The sequence below is a fragment of the Salmo trutta genome, chromosome 16 (assembly GCF_901001165.1).
Source record: "Salmo trutta chromosome 16, fSalTru1.1, whole genome shotgun sequence".
Taxonomy (NCBI): domain Eukaryota; kingdom Metazoa; phylum Chordata; class Actinopteri; order Salmoniformes; family Salmonidae; genus Salmo; species Salmo trutta.
This window is the reverse complement of record NC_042972.1, coordinates 55,230,476-55,252,053: the sequence shown is the minus strand read 5'-3', so window position 1 is coordinate 55,252,053 and position 21,578 is coordinate 55,230,476. Positions and strand designations below refer to the sequence as shown.

The following is a 21,578-nucleotide window of genomic DNA, read 5'->3' as shown; positions in this document are numbered from 1 at the left end:
ATTAAATTATATTAATTATATTAACCACACGTACCAACAAACTGGTGTGATCCTTCTACAGTGGTCCCAGCAGACTACGCTCGAACGGGTGTGATTGGAAAGCTCATTTAGATCTAGTTTCGATTGACGCAAGATTGTCAGCGTTTCAGCTGGCCAGACAGTTTTTTGACAAACATTTTTCACAAACACAGTCCTTAAAGTTATGTCCTTAATGTGACCAGTTTTTTTGTATGCAATGTTCAGACATTCACAGAAGTAGCGACAGCATACACAATCCTCCAAATCGGGAAAATGTAGGCTACATTAGTCCTTGCGCTAACTGAGGAAAGATTGATATAACATAAGTGGTCATATTTAAATAACTCACCTGACAGAAACCACAATATGAATTAGCTAACAGCAATTGCTATTTACAGTGCATTCGGAAAGTATTTAGACCCTTTGACTTTATCCCCCCCAAAAAGTATGTTACAGCCTTATTCTAAAATTGATTAAATTGTTTCCCCCCCCCCCCGTCAATCTACACACAATACCGCATAATGACAAAGCAAAAACATGTTATACATTTTTGCAAATGCATTACATATATATATATATATATTTTTTTAAATATCACATTTACATAAGTATTCAGACCCTGTACTCAGTACTTTGTTGAAACACCTTTGGCAGCGATTACAGCCTCAAGTCTTTTGGGGTATGACGCTACAAGCTTGGCACACCTGTATTTGGGGAGTTTCTCCCATTCTTCACTGCGGATTATCTCAAGCTCTGTCAGGTTGGATGGGTAGCGCTGCTGCACAGCTATTTTCAGGTCTCTCCAGAGACGTTCGAAGTCCGGCTCTGGCACTCAAAATACATTCAGAGACTTGTCCCGAAGCCACTCCTGCGTACTCTTGGCTGTGTGCTTAGGGTTGTTCTACGGTTGGAAGGTGAACCTTTGCTCCAGTCTAAGGTCCTGAGCGCTCTGGAGCAGGTTCATCAAGGATCTCTGTGCTTTTCTTATACCTAATTTCTGTGTTCATGCAAGTAGCTGACTGTACAAATCCTCATTATCAGTAGCTGCAATTTGGCAGAAAACCCAGACCTTGTTTTGAGAACGAATGAACAAGACTTTTTAGTTTCAAGGTCTCAGGTTAGCGAGAAGAAGCCTTGAGGTATTGGTCTGTCACATGTTACGAACCAGTATTGGTCTGTCACATGAACTAAACATGATGGTAATGATTAATTATGCTAAATCATGCAAATAAAACTTGTCTGTGTATAGCCATATATAAGACAACTGCTGGGTCTGTTGGAACCTCTCCACACGCTGACAAATAATGATTAATTTAAGATTGACTGAATGTTCCTGTGTAAAAATGTCCACTACATTTGGAGTCACTAAAATTATGATTGAGTCTGCCTGCAGAGCTTTCCAGTGGGGGTCTGCGAGGAAAACTGGTGGTGCATTTTATGAAGAGTGAGGGATATTCCCATATAACCAAAAGAGGACGAGGACCTGCCCAGACCAGACCCTTACTGTGAGCTGCCCAGGAGGAGACACATCATCTGCAACAATTGAGGGACGGCAAATGATTTCAATAAGTCAATTTAAATGAATCTGTATAAAAATAAAAAAATATATAAAACTCTTAGAAGGCTAGAACTAGTCTTAGTGGAAGGCTAGAGTGATGTGAGGACAGGAGAGGCTCCACTGACAATTGTCTGTAGACATTTATGTGAGAAGTGTCTACGTGGTCTGAGAACAACTGGTAATAGCACAAGACGTTATTTTAGGCATTTACGAGAAGTGTTTATGTGGTCGGGGAACCACTGAGAACAGCATAAGGTGCAAAAGGGTGTATCATACACTGCATTTGAGGAAACAATGGGAAAGTAATTCTGCTTTGAAAGTTGATCAACTTATAAACTCACTTTTGAGAAAATTGCCTTTGAATGTTTTGGTATCTCGTGAAGAGCTCTTCAGCATCGTTCGCACCCTCTTAAGCTTTAGCCCCACCCATCTCATTTCGCTCTCAGAGCGTTCAGAGCGCACACTTGGTGCTCTGGCCGATGATCTGTTTACCTATGGATAACATGAAAACAGCATACCCAGCTCTCCTGGCAACAATTTCATTACGCTTTTTTGCAGATGTTTACTGACACCGGCCATATTCAACTAGTGTTCACACGTCACGTAACGTTAGCTAACGAGACAGCCAGCTAAAGTTAGCTAGGTAAACAACAATGAACACAGTGCCAACAATGTCACAGTGCTGGGACCTAACCAACCCGGTTCAAAGTTAGCAGGCTCTAACTAGAAAAGCAAATGGCTCTGGGATATGAATAATAATGTCAGCTAGGGAGTCAGCCAGATAACGTTAGCTAGCTAGCTAACAGTACACTTTAGCTTGAAATGAACCAACTTCCCGTCAAAATTACAAACGTTTAATATCTGAAAATGTAGCTAGCTAAGGCTAAACTATCTTACCTGTATACATCATCATGCATGACGAACGCGTCTCCCTGTCAGGAATGCCATACCACGGTTGGCCTTAGTTTGAAGATATAATCTGGAGACGGGTGTTTTCTCAATCTCTTTAGCTATAATACTCTAATTCCAATGATTTCAAAACTTGATCCTCCAGAAAGTGGAGAGCAACACTTAAAAACAAAATGTAAGTCATGTTCGCCAGGATTATCAACACAAACTGACGAGCTCAAATAGACAGAAGCCTTCTATACGGCAGATCAATCCGAACTCGTCTCTCGGCATGTCCAGCCCACTCCATCTCAGCCAATCATGGCCAGTGGGAAGGTTTCTGACTTTTTCTGTGGCTTAACCAACAAGGCTCGTAATTTAACAATTTTATTTGTATTTACAGATGGAATACAAGTTTGTTAATAAGGCACATGAAAGTTCACATGTTCGAGAAGTCATTTCTGCCAAAGAAGTCTTGACTTGTGACATATGCCTAGTTTCCTAAAATCGGGTCACAATTAACTGAACAGGGGTTTAGCCCCGGTGTGAGAGTTGTGTAGGTGTGGAAAGGCCGTGTTAAGCTGATTGATTGAAATTTGGGCGTTAAGAGATTGAAATGTGGATAATAAGAGGATTGAAATTGAGCTATAAAGTACTAAGTGAATGAGAGCTGTCAGGGGACTAGCTCACGACGTGTGAAAGCGGTGAATGAATGCCCCAACCAGTTCTGTGAGCTGAGTTTTTCCATCTGTAACGTTATCTAGAGGTCTGTCCAACACCGTCGTTGGATCTACAACGTTATTATGCATGGAGATATGAAAGTTACTAGAGATAAGGTAACATAATATTTCTCTAATGAGTTATTATGATCTGATGAAGTAAGAATAGAAAAACAATAATAATAATAATAATAATAATAATATACAAACACACACACCCACACGTGGAGTAAAAATATTCTGTTCAGTGGTCCCTTTATGGATCATTTGTATGATAAGGTTAAAGCATTGTACGGGACTTGACTTACCCCTAACCAACAATAACTATAAACGCTTAGAATATTTCCTCCACCCTGGTAATGCATTTTGAAATAAGCCCATACCCTGTTAAATAGAACCAATGAATGTTGAACATGATTCTGTTAACTAAACTTAAAAAGGCATTTTATTGTACTCCCAATAGAGTTTGTTGATATTCCAAATTATGACGTACTAAACCAATTTGTGAGTAGGCAAAATGGAGACTGCATCCGTCTCCCTGTTGTCTCAGGTACCAGACTTATTATGGATGCGTCGCGACATCTAAATGGGTACTAAGACAGTGCCAACCCAGTTAATACATATTGATCCCTCCAAAACATTACATAGAAATCTTAAAATAGACATGTAATAAATATTGAAGCAAAAAGTGAATATCCAACAGAGTTTGGAAAATAAAAATACAGAGTAACTTTAGATGGAACAATAGATAGCTGCCAGTACACACTGAACTCAAACAGGCTATGAGAGACACGTCTGCACATTATTTTACAAAAAAATAAAAAGACGTTGGTAATGGACAACAGTAACATGCTGAACAAACTGCATGCACATGTGCAAGATGATTTTATTCAACCACACCAGACATGATTAAGGACACGCAGGTTGAAATATCAAAACAAACTCTGAACCAATTATATTCATTTTAGGACAGGTCAAAAAGCATTAAACATTTATGGCAATTTAGCTAGCTAGCTTGCTGTTTGCTAGTTAATTTGTCCTGGGATATAAACATTGGGTTGTTATTTTACCTGAAATGCAAAAGTCCTCTACTCCGACAATTAATCCACAGATAAAACGGTAAACCGAATTCCTTTCTCGTCATCTCCCCTCCTTCCAGGATTATTTTCCTTCTTCGGACTTTATATGGCGGTTGGCAACCAACTTTATGGTGCATTACCAAAAAGAATACGTTAGTGTGGACCTCAGTTCATCTTTCAATCACTCCCGTGGGTATATGCACCTAAAAATCAATGAGATGGGAGAGGCAGGTCTTGCAGCGAGTTGAGCGAGTTGAGCGTCACAAATAGAACCAAGTTAGATTTTAGCGCCTGGCCACACAGGCACTCATTGACACGCGCGAGCAGTGTGGGTGCAATGATTGAACAACATGTATGTGTACATTTATTTTGTGATGCGAGCGGTGTGGTCAGCATGTTACTTCAAATGGATCGAAGTTTTACCCAACTTCAGTGATAGAAAAGAAAACCGCAATACACATCTTTGTTTGGTTTCAACTGTGTGCTGTTATTCGAAAATAAACTGTTGTTCCGGTCTGTCCTCTCTCGAGGTTATAGCAAAGATGCATGGAAGATAATTAGGCCGAGAACAGAGTGTGAACCTCGACACCTCCTCTAACCGGCTGAAAATGCCTACCGTGAGACCTGAGTCCAAGCCAGAAATCTATACACAGCAACCAGAAGCTATCAACTGCCTTTTCTCTCAGGAACATGGGCCCATGTGGAGTGAGCATGGAGAGAGACCTAGTCAAAACTTCTCTTGTACTGGTAGGAAAATTAACAAAGATATAAATGGCTGTAAAGGACAGTGGTGGCTCAGGTGAGAGACATCAAGGGCCATCCACTTTGAACATGTGCCATTAAAAGGACGAACTGAAACACTATCTGAAGAACATGAAGAAATGCCAGGGAAGGAAGAATGAGTGCCGTGAAGGGGGGTGGTCAACCGTGCCCGTAATTGATTTAGGCTTGTCCAAAATCATTTATTTGGGGTATCAGGTTGATTGTGGAGGTCTGCACACTGCAAAATGTATAGTAATTTAGACTAAGAATGCATTGAGATACCAAATCTGTCATTACCACAAGTGTTGAGAAAAGGGAGGGTCTTAAATTAAAGTGATAGAACCAACATGAAGTACTAAGGACTGTAATATGACTAATTCCACATTTGGGTTAGATCATTTATCAATAGTTATAATTATGATTTGGAAAGGCAAGGCTTCTAGAGACAGAGCTGTGCCCTAAAAATGTGAGGAGAGACACTAGATTGTAGCTTGGGCTAACCTTGCCCCAATCTCATTCAAAGCAAGGTTGGTGTGAAAATGTTTCCTGTGAAATGTTATTAACATGATGTAAAGTGATCTGTGCCTCTCTGGCTGATAAGTTTTCAGCGGCTATCATGTTTTCTACTCCCCCAGAGGATGGTGAAACAAATAAGCTGCCAACGCTGGATGAGCCCCCATTTCCCCCTGTAGATATAGAGAATGAGTAATGATTTAAAAAAAAAGAAAAGTAAAACCTTCAAACAAGTTGAGGGTAAGGTCATCTAAACCCTTAATCCGTTTACATTATGTGGAACACTGAGGTTATGAGCAAGCACCAACCTTAGGAAAGGTCTTAACAAAATTGTTAAACAACTGGTTTTATATTTTGGCTAGGTTGATGTCCCAGGGACAGTTAGTGAAAAACATAAGTCAATCCAACCCGGTTGTGGTAAGAAATATGGAAACAGTGGTTAACACAGAGATTTATTCACCTCTGAATCTACAGATCCGTTGTGTATGTGCGTGCATTTCTGATACTCACTCGCATTAATAAAGTATAACCTTTATTATGATTATAGCATTACCATACTAAGTGGATTGTACAACCCAGAATGAAGGGATTGAAATGAAATGTCTGTCTTTTTTCCCCTTATTTTAATAGGAGTATAGAATGTTTTGATATAGAAGCTAAAATCTAAATGATTACATTAAAATGTAATGATTATTATCACAGTGATAAGAGGATGGAATGTGATGGATATTTTAATGTTTGTGCTTTTCTCATAACTAATTTGTGTTCTATTCATGTGCTGTTCTATAAAACAATTGTGTTCATGCAAGTGGCTGACTGTACAAATCCTCACTATCAGTAGCAGCAATTTGGCAGTACTCCCAGACCTTGTTTTGAGAACGAAAGATATCTCAGTTAAGGTCTCAGCTTAGAGAGAAGAAGCCTCGTGAGGTATTGGTCTGTCACATGTTATGAACCAGTATTGGTCTGTCACATGAACGAAACAAAACAGTAATGATTAAGGAATTATGCTAAATCATGCAAATATAACTGTATATAAGGCAGAGCTTCTGACAGACATTCACTATGGTGCATTAAGTTTGTTGCAACCTCTCCAGCGCACTGACAATAAACAATGATTCATTTAAGATTGACTTCGAGAATCCCTGTGTAAGAATTTCCACGACACTTTGCTCCGTTCATCTTTGCCTCGATCCTGATTAGTCTCCCAGTCCCTGCCGCTGAAAAACATCCACACAGCATTATGCTGCCACCACCATGCTTCACCATAGGGATGGTGCCAGGTTTCCTCCTGACGTGACACTTAAAGTTCAATCTTGGTTTCATCAGACCAGAAAATCTTGTTTCTCATGGTCCGAGAGTATTTAGGTGCCTTTTGGCAAACTCCAAGCAGGCTGTCATGTGCCTTTTACTGAGTAGTGGTTTGTGTCTGCCCACTCTACCATAAAGGCCTGATTGGTGGAGTGCTGCAAAACAGGTTGTCCTTCTGGAAGGTTCTCCCATCTCCACAGAGGAACTCCGGAGTCACCATCGTGTTCTTGGACACCTTCCTGACCAAAGCCCTTCTCCCCCGATTGCTCAGTTTGGCCGGGTGGCCAGCTCTAGGAAGAGTCTTCATGGTTTCAAACTTGTTCCATTTAAGAATGATGGAGGCCACTGTGTTCTTCGGGACCTCCAATGCTGTATACATTTTTTTTGGTACCCTTCCCCAGATCTGTGCCTCAACACTACCCTGTCTCGAAGCGCTACGGACAATTTATTCAACCCTGTATATGTCGATGACAAAAAATCCAAGTTTATCTAACACTAAATCTATCTTTTTTGTAAAAACATGCAGAAACATTAGGCAGTTCATCTGCTCATGACCTCTCCCTCCCCCTCTCAAATTCAAATTCAAGCTGCTTTATTGGCATGAAAAAAACATTGTGTCAATATTGCCAAAGCAACAATGTATACAATATACATAATAAAATAATTAAGAATTACAAATAATAATAAATGGTAGTAAATAATAAAAAAATAAATCAAAAACAGACAAAATGGTAATAGTCAATAGTATATAATAATATATAGTATATAATAATATAATATATAATAAATATAAAAAGCTAAACATGGAAAATGAAACTATAATCTTCACCAATACATCAGTACTACAACTACCATCATCACCACTACTACTACCACCACCAGCCATTGCTCCTTCATCCATGAGTATTTTTTGTTTTTCCTCTGGGTTTAATAAGTAAAAATTTGCTCCCGGTTCACACGCTCGCTCACAAGCTCCAAGGGTTTGCGCGCCTTCTCTCGCTCCCCGGGTTCACGCGCTCAATTGCATTTGCACGCTCCCCGGGTTCACGCGCTCTCGCTCCCCGGGTTCACGCGCTCACTGGCTGTGTACCTAGTCAGTGTTTTCCTCAGTTTTCGATCAGTCACAGTGGTCAGTCTGCCACCATGTACTGTCTGTTCAGAGCCAAATAGCATTGAAGTTGATGTATTTTCATTTTTGCTTTGTGATGATTTGGTTGGGCCAGATTTTCTGAGTGATGTCTTGAAGCTCTATAGGGTTAATTTGAGTCAGTGAACTGAGCCTCAGAACCAGCTGGCTGAGGGGACACTTTTCTTGTTTCATCTCTTGACATTGAAGAGCTGTGTGATGGAAAGTTTTGGGGTCACTTGTTTTTAGATGGTTGTAAAATTTGATGGCTATTTTTTCTATTTGCTTAAGGAAGGGGTATTGGCCCAATTCTGCTCTACCTGCATTATTTTTGAGTTTCTTTGCACTTGCAATACAGTCTTGCAAAACTCTGCATGCAGTATTTCAATTGGATGTTTGTCCCATTTGGTAAATAATGATGATAATAATGATGTAGTCCTAGATACGTGTAGTTTTTGGTGTGTTCTAATAGAACTGTGTCCAAATAGAATGTGTCATCCAGACTTTTTTTGGAATATCCTTATATTAGTTTGTTTTTTTGATTAACGGTCAGAGCCCAGGTATGACAGAACCTGCGCAGATGATCTAGATGCTGCTGTAACCTCTTTAGTTGGAGACAGTAGCACCAGGTCATCTGTGTACAGCAGACAATTTCAGTGTTGTTTAGGGTGAGACCAGGTGCTGCCGATTCTTTTTTGCAAATTCATTAATGTAGAAGTTAAATTGTGTTGGGACTTATTGGGCTGCCCTGTTACACTCCAAGTCCCTGAGAGAAAAGGTCTGTTTGCTTGTTGCAAATTTTAACTGCACATTTGTTTTTAGTGTACATTGATTTAATAACATGTGTTTTCCTTCCAATACAACTTCCCATTAGTTTATTAAAAAAATACCTTTGTGCCAAATTGAATCAAATGCTTTCTTGAAGTCCACAAAACACGTGTAGATTTTGCCTTTGTTATGGTTTACCAGTTTGTCAATTAGTGTGGAGGGTGTAAATGTGGTCTGTTGTACGATAATTAAAAACAAACCAATCTGGCTTCTTCTTAGGGCGTTGTGTTCAAGGAAACTATGTAATCCGCAATTTATGATACTGCAGATAATTTTCCCCAAGTTGCTGCTAATGCAAATTCCTCTAATTATTTGTGTCAAATTTGTCTCCATTTTTATAGATTGTGTGATCAATCCTTGGTTCCAAATATCAGGGGAAATACCTGCAGTGAGAAGCATAGTCAATTTGAATTTGTGGTCTGTATATTTGATCATTTCATTTAAAATACCATCAGCACCACAGGACATTTTGGGTTGGAGTGTGCATAGTTTCTCCAAAAATTATTCTTCCGTAATTGTGGTATAACCTGAATGGTCGCTCAGCAAGGAAGAAGCCACTGCTCCAAAACCGGCATAAAAAAAAATGACTACGGTTTGCAACTGCATATGGGGACAAAGATCGTACTTTTTGGAGAAATGTCCTCGTCTGATGAAACAAAAATAGAACTGTTTGACCATAATGACCACCGTTATTTTTGGAGGAAAACGGAGGATGCTTGCAAGCCGAAGAACACCATCCCAACCGTGAAGCATGGGGGTGGCAGCATCATGTTGTGGGGGTGCTTTGCTGCAGGAGGGACTGGTGCACTTCACAAAATAGATGGCATCATGAAGGAGGAAAATTGTGTGGATAGTTCAAGCTTGCACGCAAATGGGTCTTCCAAATGGACAATGACCCCAAGCATACTTCCAAAGTTGTGCAAAATGGCTTAAGGACAACAAAGTCAAGGTATTGGAGTAGCCATCACAATTCCCTGACCTCAATCCTATAGAAAATTTGTGGGCAGAACTGAAAAAGCGTGTGCGAGCAAGGAGGTCTACAAACCTGACTCTGTTACACCAGCTCTGTCAGGAAAGCTTGTGGAAGGCTACCTGAAACGTTTGACCCAAGTTAAATGATTTAAAAAGGCAATGCTACCAAATACTAATTGAGTGTAAGTAAAACTTCTGACCTACTGGGAATGTGATGAAAGAAATAAAAGCTGAAATAAATCACTCTAGTATTATTCTGACATTTCACCTTCTTAAAATAAAGTGGTGATCCTAACTGACCTAAAACAGGGCATTTGTACTAGGATTAAATGTCAGGAATTGTGAAAAACTGAGTTTAAATGTATTTGGCTAAGGTGTATGTAAACTTCGACTTCAACTGTACCCATTTTGGATAGCCAATTCCTTATGATGAGTTTTGTTTAATTTACTCAAATTCTCCCAGAAGTGGTTTGATTCTATGGATTCCTCAATTACATCCAGCTGATTTCTAATGTGCTGTTCCTTTATTGTTCTTAGGGTGTGTTTGTATTGCTTCAGTGTTTCCCCATATTGAAAGCGTATATTTTTGTTGTCTGGGTCTCTGTTTTTGATTAGATATATTTCTCAATTACTTTCTTAGATTGTTGCAATCATTATCAAACCATTTTTATCTATTATTTTTTGTGTGCTCTTATCTTTCTTTAGATTAGCCAATGAGGCTAATTTGTAAAATATAAAGTTGATATTCCAAAAGTCCAAATTTACACCTTCATTGCTGTAGGAGAATGTTAAGACAAAAAAAAGTGTCTAGGAGAGATTGTATTGTTTGGCTACTAATTGTTTTTTGGTAAATTTCTGTACTGTTTGCATTCCATCTATAGGCCTGTTAAGTACCATGTCATTTATTGGGCCGTGATGCTTCATGGTTAGGTTCCATGAAGGACTTCAAACCTTGTAAACTCCAACATGCAACATAACAAGATTTCATAACTGTTTTTTATTACCTTCAAAATGAGATAAAACACTCACAATCCAACAAGAACTATTGGATGGAGATTGCTCCGCTGTTCCTGGTTGGAGAGGTCGGGCTACGGTTTAAAGCGACGTCCTTGAGAGTCTTGGCAAGGATGGGGACTGTATCCCCGTACAGGTGAACATGGTCATAGAGACAGTCCAGATCAAGGGTGGGACAGGGGTGCAATTGGTCCCAGGGCACAGTCCCGGGGGAGACTCTCCCTCTCTCATATGATTATTTTCAAAATACTTCAAGCTCTGTCAAATTGGTTGTTGATCATTGCTAGACAACCATTTTTCAGGTCCTGCCATAGATTTAAGTCAAAACTTACTTGGCCACTCCGGAGCATTCACTGTCATCTTGGTAAGCAACTTCCGTGTAGATTTGGCATTGTGTTTTAGGTTATTGTCCTGCGGAATTGTGAATTAATCTCCCACTGTCTGTTGGGAAGCAGACTGAACCAGGTTTTCCTCTAGGATTTTGCCTGTGCTTAGCTCCATTCCATTTATTTTTATCCTGAAAAACTCTAGTCCTTAACGATTACAAGCAAACCTCCTGGTCTTTGTGGTTGAATCTGTGTTTGAAATTCACTGCTCGACTGAGGGTCCTCACAGATAATTGCATGTGTGGGGTAAAGAGATGAGGTAGTCATTCAAAAAAAACTTGGTGACTTGTTAAGTACATTTTTACTCCTGAACTAATTTAGGCATGCCATAACCAAGGGGTTGAATACTCATTGACCTAAGACATTTCAGCTTTACATTTTTTAGAATTAATTTATAAAAATTTCAAAAAACAATCCCACATTAATGGGGTATCGTGTGTAAGCCAGTGACAAAAAAATCGCAATTGAATACATTTTAAATAACACATGCTCCAACAACAAAATGTGGAAAAAGTCAAGGGGTGTGAATACTTTGAAGGCACAGTATATACTGTAATGATCTTGAAAATGTCAAATTATTGAAGGGACAGGGTTAGGACACAGTAATAAAGACATTTTAATAAAACCCTGTCTGTTTTTGGATGCTTGCTGTTGCTAAATAAGAATGTTGTTTCATTTCTTAATTTGATAGGCATTAGCAAGCCAAAAAACTCACTCAGTCACTGGTCCCCACTCTCTCTACTGGATATTTGTGTTCGTTAGCTACGGTGTTAGTTTGTTACAGCTCCAGTGATCATGTTAGCTCTTAGCGGCCTCTCAGTTCTTCTGCCCTGTTAATCTTGTGATGCCACGGACCATATTGTGATGATGCCCGTTGGTACCATGGGTGCCAGGGAACAAGGGAATAGTAGTGCCAGCCCTGCCCGTTGGTAGCAGCGCCATTCAGGAGCCCTCTCTCCTCACAAGCTCAGCCCTGTCTGACTGAACTAAAGTGGCCTCAGGAATGTTAATTTGAATTGGAGAGGAAGAGTTCTCAGGAGACTGGACGGGCTGTACTGCTCGGAGATACAGTACCGACAGGCCACAGACAGTACAGTACCGACAGGAAAGGGACTAAGGATACAGTCACAGACAAAACAGAAACAGCTGGGACTGGAGGGTCAGAGAGTGGACTGGCGTGCCCTGCTCAAAAAAGGACAGCCTACAGACAGACTCAAATGACTGACGATAGACAGTATAGGGTAGGCTAAAGACAGACACAGCTAGTACTGGGGGGTCTGGACTGGACAGAGTGTACTACTCAACCAACAACAAAAATGGTTAATTACTCTTTCTGATACATAAAACACAACACCTTGATTATTGATTATTCTCCACTACATACCAACCACAAGAAACCACTGCCCCAGAATACAGTAACCTACACTGTGTAAAAGGTCTTCTGACCATTCCAAAATGTTGTCAATTGCATAACCTGGTTTTCCAATGCCACAGGGCAAGAGAATGTCAGCAAGGAAGTCAAGTCAACATACCATCATCATAATTGACGTTACAAATCTGTGGTCATTTTAGATTGAGATAGCAACAGGAAGGCTATAAAAGATTGTTTGTTGATGGTTGTAGATTTGGTCTACCGCAAGTAGTGCTTAAGAGCAACTGTCAAGTCAACTTAGCGCAACTGTTAAGTCTTGACAGTTGCACTAGTTAAACGTGGTCAAGTCAGTGTGTGTATACTGTATGTATGAGAGCAGATAAGACGGTTGTTAGAGGTCTCAACATGCCCGTTGTCTACTCCTACTTCCTTATTAGTGAGAGGAAGAGGTCCACTAAAAAAGACACTTAGTTTCTACAGAGGTAATGATAGGGAGAGAAAAGGGGAAAGCAGACCAATACTACAGTTCCACTTTTATTCTTATGCTCTTAGGGCCTGAATCAGAGTGGAGTTAAGCGCCAGCTACTCTGAATTTTGCGTAAATAATTAAAAGATGTCAAATGAGAGACTTCTGATAAAATTCAGAGTCAAGTATGTAGATCTCAAGTCAAAGTCAGGGATGCAAACTGGTGAAGGCCCAAAAAGATGGCCTTTTTTGTTGTTGCACTGAATCCCAGCTAACTTTAAAATGCACATTTCTAGTGACTTTTGGGCTGGGTTCCTTCTTGAAATTCAGGTTTCAACTGTGTACTAATTAAACAACAAAGAATATGATCTACATGATCAGTCTCTGTGTGTAAAATAAGTGGTTAATGTAAACCTAACTCATAGCTACACATTTTAAGGAAAGCAATCCAATGTTATTTGTTGCCTAGACTTTATTGCAAATGACAATCAAGTACACAGAAAAAAAACAATACACTAATATTGCAGTTAGCCATGACAGCCTTTATAATAGAACGCTTGTCACCACACACTAAATATTGCACTTAAAGTAGAAAAACATGTTGAAGTAGAAATAGAATGAGACAAACAGGCATTGTATTTTTGCTCTATTATAGTGGCTACGATAATAGTAGACGTCGATCAAGTGCACAAGGCTAAATGTGTACAAAAATAACCTTCACCGAGTACATTTTTTTCCAACACAACAAAAGCAATATCTTTGGGCTACACTGCGCGTTATTACATTGTAGAACAGATGTACACAGGCAAAATTGTACAATGTGCCAGCAGAGCATGAGACACTTTGTTGGTATAATTGATTGATCCATTTCAGGCAGAGTAAACCCGACATACCCCTTTTTATCCACTGTATTGAAAAAGTGAGAAAGTTTGTGGTGTTCCTTTTACCTCTATAGTGGCATCCATCTTAAGCCAGGCCCAGCTCCAACTACACATGATCCCTGAATGCACTTGTTTAACAAGCAACGCCTCATTTCCCCCTAATTCTCTCATCCTGAAAATTAACCACAGACGGAAAACATTAGTTCATAGATTGTTAGCTAGCTAGCTAAATAGTGAATATTTCACACAGATTCAGGGTCCAGTGAGCAACTAATGTTATAGCTTGAGGAACGGGAAGTCGTCGTATACCAGTTAATACTATACAGCTAATTGGTTCCTCGAGCTAACGTTACCTCATCTGACATTGTAAGGTTAGCTAGCTGTCTGACTTTGTTAACCAGCTAATATTCACACCATCAACTCAATTATTTGATCAGCTAAGTTAGCTAATGTTGCTCAACATTTCTCTGGCTAGCTAATGGACAATTTGATCCAGCTAGCCAGAAACGTAACAATTTTTGTTCCACCACACTTGCTCCTTCACCTCAAACTTTCCAAATGCCAGTTGTTGATCGGTTACAGCTCATGAAGTACGCTTCATAACCTCCGTCTCTAGGCTTCTCACCTACCTCTGTGGTCATTCAGAGGGAAGCGCTGCTGAAACATACTGACCACACCGCTCGCGTTGCAAAATAAATGTACAGATACATGTTATTCAATCATTGCACCCACACTGCTAGCGTGCGCCTGCGTAGCCAGGAGCTAAAATATAACTTGGTTCTATGTGTGATGCTTGACGCGCTGCAAGTCCCGCTTTTCCTATCTCATTGTGTTTTTAGGAGCATATACCCACGTGGGTAATTGAAAGATGAACTGAGGTCCACACTCCAGTCCAGTTGGTGGTGGGAATGCACCTTAAAGTTTGTTATCAACCGCCAAATAAAGTCTGAAGAAGAAGAAGCCTGAAGGAGAAGAGATTACTAAAAACAAACTCAGTTTACCCTTTTTTCTGTGGATTAATTGTCGGAGTAGAGGACCTTGTCCATTTCAGGTTAAATAACAACCCAATGTTTATATCCCAGGACAAATTAGCTAGCAACAGCAAGCTAGCTAGCTAAATTACCATAAATGTTTACATGTTTTTTGACCTGTCCCTATGTTAATATAGTTGCTTCAGAGTTCGTTTTGGTATTTCAACCTGCGTGTCCTGATCGCGTCTGGTCTGGGTGGACAAAAATCAACATGCGTGCCCGGTCTAGTCAGCATGTAACTGGCAAACCGCCTTTCCACTCTTCGCTGTCTTTCCAGAGCACACGCTGATGCTGTAACTCCCAAGATGTCTGTCTATTCAGTCGCATGCTGCATTCTGTTATGTGAACGATTGGCTGAGCCCAGGCTCGAGCCTTGGATATGGCCAGTATTGCTCCAAATGTGCATGACTTGTTCGCTTTCAGCCAGTAGTGACCAAATGCAAACTTTTCTCATCAGATCTACACGAATCACGTAGGTTCCCTATTTTGGATTCAAAATGGCAAATTTCATCAAAAAAAGGTGACTAGTTTGCATCCCTGCAAAATACCTCCCAAAAAAGAGCTTTGCCTGTTTTCACATACTTCACTTTAGAGGTCCTCCTCTGTTGTAATGTAATGATGGTGACATGAGACATGGAGAGCAGAGGTGGTGAACCAACCGAGCAAAGTCACAGTGTCCAAATGGATATGGACTCCAGAAGGTCTTTTTAAACATCACTTAGAGGCTTTTTACACACTGCTAGTTAGATGTAAACAGAGCTGTGCTTAGTGCAGGGGTGTTGTCAACGCCATGTGAGCTTGTGGATGGCAGCAGAGGAGAAGGGAACCACAGAGATGAGACAAAAAGTTAAAATAGCTGGCTGGAGCTTTTCCTCCACAATATTCATCTCAGGATTTTCAGGGCGATGTTAAAATGTGGATATACTGTATCTTTGATAGCCACGTCTTTTTCATCTCCTGCCTAATTTCCATCAACATGTCTCTTTACAGCCTCATGTGACAGGGCTACATCAAAAAAGCTAAATCAGTCCCTCCCAATGTCAACACAGAACAGCCATCAGTCCCAGACTTAGCAGGTCCCAGACTTAGCAATTTCACAGCCTTCACGTAGTATCACTGGGAGCTAGACAAGGTCTCAGGGCCTCAGCTCTCATGACTATTGCTTGGAGTGTAATGATCAACAGACAGGAAGCACATCATCCGCGGCTTCAATAGGGACTGAGTTAGTACAACGTGTAACCTTGACAAGGATGGTTCTGGTCTGAACTGTAACGGACATAGGAAGCGTCATGGCAACCCATGGATAAGACGTAGAAAAAGTCTGCACACATACGTAAAAAGAGTTGTGTTTTACTTCATTATACGAGAACACACACACCACAAACACAGTACTGTATGTTCACATTAGTGAGTAACTGACTGACTACAGGGTAAATGGGATGATGCTGTGATGGAATCACACACAGAGAATATCCCTGCAGTACACTGAAAACCAAACATTAAGTCAAAGTTCAAACCATCATCAAAGCAATCTCATTACTGTAGCTAGGCTATGTAGGCTCTGTGGCTACTGGCCAGGCCCTCTAGCTCTCTGCACTCTATAGCTAGGGCTAAGCACTAAGTAGTCACCCTCAAGTCCCATTTATTTTCTGAGAAAGCAGTGTAAGTGATTCCTCATTATGGGGGAATTAAAAAAAAAAAACTTTATTAGCAACTTCGCTTTCTCTTCTTCTCCCTGCCCCTCTCCCCCCCCTCTCTTTTTACCTACAAGCCTCTGCTTGCTCTCGCTCTCCCTCCCTCCCTGTCAGTGAGTAGCAGTTTAGGAGCAGAGCAGAACAGAGGGACTGAGCCCAGATTAAGAGAACCCGACAATCCTCAGATAGCCAGCTGCCACAGAGACTGATTGACTGGGTCTCACTCTGTCACGCCACACACACACACTGTTTACACTCTAGTCAACCAACACACATACATATACACACCAACACACATACACATACACACACATCTTTTTTAAAATAATAATTGTTGTAATGATAAGGCTTCGCTGTACCATCAGTTCCCGAGCACAGATTTGTTAACGTCACGCTTGCACCATTAATAAAAGTGAAAACTTTCTAACCCAAACAGTTCAAAAGATCTGACCCATATTACCTGCAAAAAGTTTACTTTTTTTTTCTTCGCGGGTTTGGGGGAGGCGCATTTTACATTCATAAACCATGTCGCGGGCCGTTCTAAAACTACTTGCGGGCTGCATTTGTTTTACACCTTGTAAACAGAAACAAAGGAAAAGGGATAGCTTTTTCAGGAGATCAATGATCACAGCAATGAATGAATGAGAAATGTCTTGCATGTTGTCACCACACACGCTCTTAGACTGTGTACAATTTTCAGTACATCTCAATAGGAGATCGGTTTCTACATTATGTTAAAGCAGTACTAATATTTAAAAGGACTTTTTCCATTACAATGACAGGTATTGCAATCAACATTTTAGATTTTTATAGTACACCACACCGCAGTACACCACACCACAGCACTAGCACTGCAATACAACACACACCACACACAACAGCTCAGCCCACAGGCAATCTGGATCTGCTCAGAAGAAGTCCAGCTCAACTGTAATCATACTTAAAATGACATTGATGTGTAACTGTTGGGAGTTTGTTTATTTGTGTACAAGACTAGAAGGGACACAAGTGGTGGCCTGGCAAACAACCCACTCACCTCACAAGTTGTGGATTATAAACAACAATGAATCAAAATGCTTTAATTCCAGTTCTAGAAACTATCCAGTTCTCTATTTGTGGAACACTGAAAAGTGTACTGCTTTAATCCGGAATAAAACCATACATTAAAAAAGATTATATAATGTATTTGTCCTGACCTCTTTAGACTGAATGTCAAGCGTCACATCTGGAGGAAACCTGGCACCATCCCTACGGTGAAGCATGGTGGTGGCAGCATCATGCGGTGGGGATATTTTTCAGCGCCAGGGACTGGGAGACTAGTCAGGATCGAGGGAAAGATGAGCAGAGAAAAGTGCCGAGAGCTCCTTGATGAAAACCTGCTCCAGAGCGCCCAGGACCTCTGACTGGGGAGAAGGTTCACCTTCCAACAGAACAATGACCCTAAGCACACAACCAAGACAACGCAGGAGTGGCTTCAGGACAAGTCACTGAATGTCCTTGAATGGACCAGCCAGAGCCTGGACTTGAACCCGATCGAACATCTCTGGAGAGACCAGAAAATAGCTGTGCTGCAACGTGCCCCATCTAACCTGACAGAGCTTGAGAGGATCTGCAGAGAAAAATGGGAGAAACTCCCCAAATACAGGTGGGCCAAGCTTGTAGTGTCATACCCAAGAAGAATCGATGCTGTAATCGCTGCCAAAGGTTCTTCAACAAAGTATTGAGTAAATGGTCTGAATACTTATGTAAATGTATTTCCGTTATTTTTATAAATTAGCAAAAATGTGTAAACCTGTTTTTGCTTTATCATTATGCGGTATTGTGTGTAGATTGGTGAAAAAAAAATGTTTTAATCAATTTCAGAATAAGGCAGTAACGTAACAAAATTTGAAAAAAAGGCAAGGGGTCCGAATACTTTGCGAAGGCACTGTATACAATCTAACAAAATATTCCAGAACAGAAATATCCCAATTGTTCCAATGCCTCTACATTCTAAATGTATCACAGCTAGAACACTAAATGTGAATATATATGTATGACTGAAATCATTCATGCTAATGTGCAGCATACATGAGTAAAAAACACATTTTCCTCCTCCACAGTCCGAATATAGAAAGTGCCTCAAGCCGTTTTAATGCCAACTGAAGGTTGACAAAAAAAAAAAAAATCTAATTTGAAGACACAGAAGGCAGTTATTTAATATAAAGCTACAGAACATTGGGTGAAACATTCAACAGGTAGCCTATATGCTTTCATGTCACCATAGTTTATTGACAGAACAGCAGCACCTGTTTGGTAGAATCTGTAGCTACACCTAAAAGGCAGACTCTGGTCAAATGTAGTGCACTATACAGGAAATGGGGTGCCATTTTGGATGTAAATCAGTTAGTTACAGAAAGTCATCAACGCTTTCTGAACAACTGGGCAGTATTACTCATGAAATAAATAAACATGTAGCAGCATCATACCGGCTGGGTTTCATCTGTAGTTTAATAACGACATCTATTATAATCTAATGATAGAGCCCGGTATGATTTGGTTGGACTGGAATAAGCACTTTTTAGAGTTACTGTAGAGGGAAAAATACAATATAATCCAAATACTGATTTTTACTACATCAACCCACCAGGACATAACTAATGGTTTCTCCTTGACCCCGTCTTTTTCATTACTGTTTGGGGTGCTCTGATGGTGAAATGATCTGTATGCGTGTACGTGCTTGTGTGTACGTGCTTGTGTGTGTGTGTGTGTGTGTGTGTGTGTGTGTGTGTGTGTGTGTGTGTGTCCTTTCCTCCTACCTTCGTCAGGGTCGTTCCGTGCCGAGGCCTCTAATAGCGCCACATTAGCTGCAAACGACACATGTCGTTTGGCCTCCATGGCTGCGGCATGATTGGTGTTCCTCCTCTTGTCCGCCTTGCGCTTCTTGTTCTGCATCTCCTTCTCATAGACTGCCCATCTCTTCAGCTGCTGCGTGCGGCGCTTCTGGGCGGCCCTTAGTCGCTCCAGGCTTGGCACCTTATCTAGCTGCTGCAGCTCATTCAGAAGCTCCAGGTGGTTGGCCATGGTTGGGACAGGTGGGACCAGGGCTCAAAGGGGGACCAGGGGTTGGAGACTGGTACTAGCGTCGTGGGCTGCACCTTCGGCTGTAGTAGCCAACTCCCATCATCATCATCCTCACCACCCTGACAGTTGTGACTAGACCACCTGCTGGGGAGACAAAGAGAGATAGATTACATTAGTACAAAAGAGAATGCTTTCTTGAGCTCCGTAACCTATGAACTTGGAACTATGAGACTTTTCCAAGAATATGAACGCCAGAGGCTAAAAATACATTGTGGAAGTACATGTATACTAGCCACTTTTCAAATTACAGCTGTAGAATGTCTGGGCTTAAGAAAATACTTAACAGTATACAGTAGTACTTGTAGCTTAGTAAATGCCACAACGACTTCGCTATTCCTTGTTGTTTCAGCAGGCTTAATGCCCGTCTTATCTTGTTTCCTTTGATTTGAGCATCCTTCCCTCAACGGTAATCTGTTACATCATACTGTAGTACCCACCTCACTAGAGAGAGAGGTACCCACCTCACTAGAGAGAGAGGTACCCACCTCACTAGAGAGAGAGGTACCCACCTCACTAGAGAGAGAGGTACCCACCTCACTAGAGAGAGAGGTACCCACCTCACTAGAGAGAGAGGTACCCACCTCACTAGAGAGAGGTACCCACCTCACTAGAGAGAGGTACCCACCTCACTAGAGAGAGGTACCCACCTCACTAGAGAGAGGTACCTAACTCACTAGAGAGAGGTACCTAACTCACTAGAGAGAGTACCTACCTCACTAGAGAGAGTACCTACCTCACTAGAGAGAGTACCTACCTCACTAGAGAGAGTACCTACCTCACTAGAGAGAGTACCTACCTCACTCCCTACTGTAGTACACACTCATCCCAGTCCCATGACAGGCAGTCAACAACACTAGTTAATGGGTACAAAAATACAGACACTACCTACATTACACTGCTAGTGTTCAAACATTCAAAAATCAACAATTTCTTCTTACTGTATATAAAAAACAGTACCAAAACAAAATATCCAGAAATAATGCTAATAAAATCTTCGTCAGGTTTTTACGCGACCACGTTTTCCAAAAACTCTTAAGTATCTAAAGAAAGAATGGGGTGTCAGCTATGACATGGCATCTTGAGTTTGAAAATATCTACTTTGGTTATTGATTTGGTTACTCTTGGTTTGACAACAGTAGCAGGTGACCCAACTGTGGTGGGTGACTTGTGATTTCCCATCGCTGCCAATTCAGTTGCAGTAATTCCGTCTCAGATTTTTTGTTAATTCTGTTCATTTAGGTAACAGAATTACGAGTTTTAATTTCAGAAACAAAATTGATATCAGTAAAAATCCCTATAATTAATTGCCGTCTACCTTTTCTTGTTACGTCTGTGAACTTGCACTATCCTTCCTCCTCACACGGGGGAGAAATTAGAAAATATATTGATGATATGTGGGTTTTTAGTAACGTAATTACAAGGCAATGTTTTTAAACATACAGAAGGCAAATCATTTCTCCAAAACTAAATATAAAGTGTTGATATTCGTTGGACAGGGTCTTTAGGTCAACATTGTGCTTTGATGCATTTCTGATACCTTAAGACTTTCTGGTAGATGTTTTCTAAAATACCTATTTTCCATCTGTTTCTCTAGAAAGCCAAGCCTTTACTTATGCCTAATTTTTAAAGATGGAGATTGGTTGAAAAATGTCTATCTATGCCTTCAATTCCCAAAAGTATAAACTCTTAGCTTTCATTTGACACCCAATTTGATATGCTCCTATGAACTTAACATTGTTGGTACTCATGGGTCCTTTTTGATGGAAATACCCAGAAGCCCTTTGGTTTTGTAGTAACCAGCTCTGCGATAAGTAGACTTACTAATAACCAGCCTCAG

At 40.6% G+C, this 21,578-nt stretch overlaps 1 protein-coding gene across 1 annotated transcript in view; it reads right to left on the bottom strand.

Moving 5' to 3' along the window:
• ppp1r16b (protein phosphatase 1, regulatory subunit 16B) overlaps positions 1 to 21,578 on the bottom strand; it is a 122,120-nt gene that overhangs the window by 59,431 nt on the left and 41,111 nt on the right. Inside the window, exon 2 of the mRNA XM_029695017.1 lies at positions 19,417 to 19,825. Within this exon, the coding sequence (XP_029550877.1) occupies positions 19,417 to 19,681 (265 nt within the window). The 5' untranslated portion in view covers positions 19,682 to 19,825. The remainder of the gene's footprint in view (positions 1 to 19,416; positions 19,826 to 21,578) is intronic.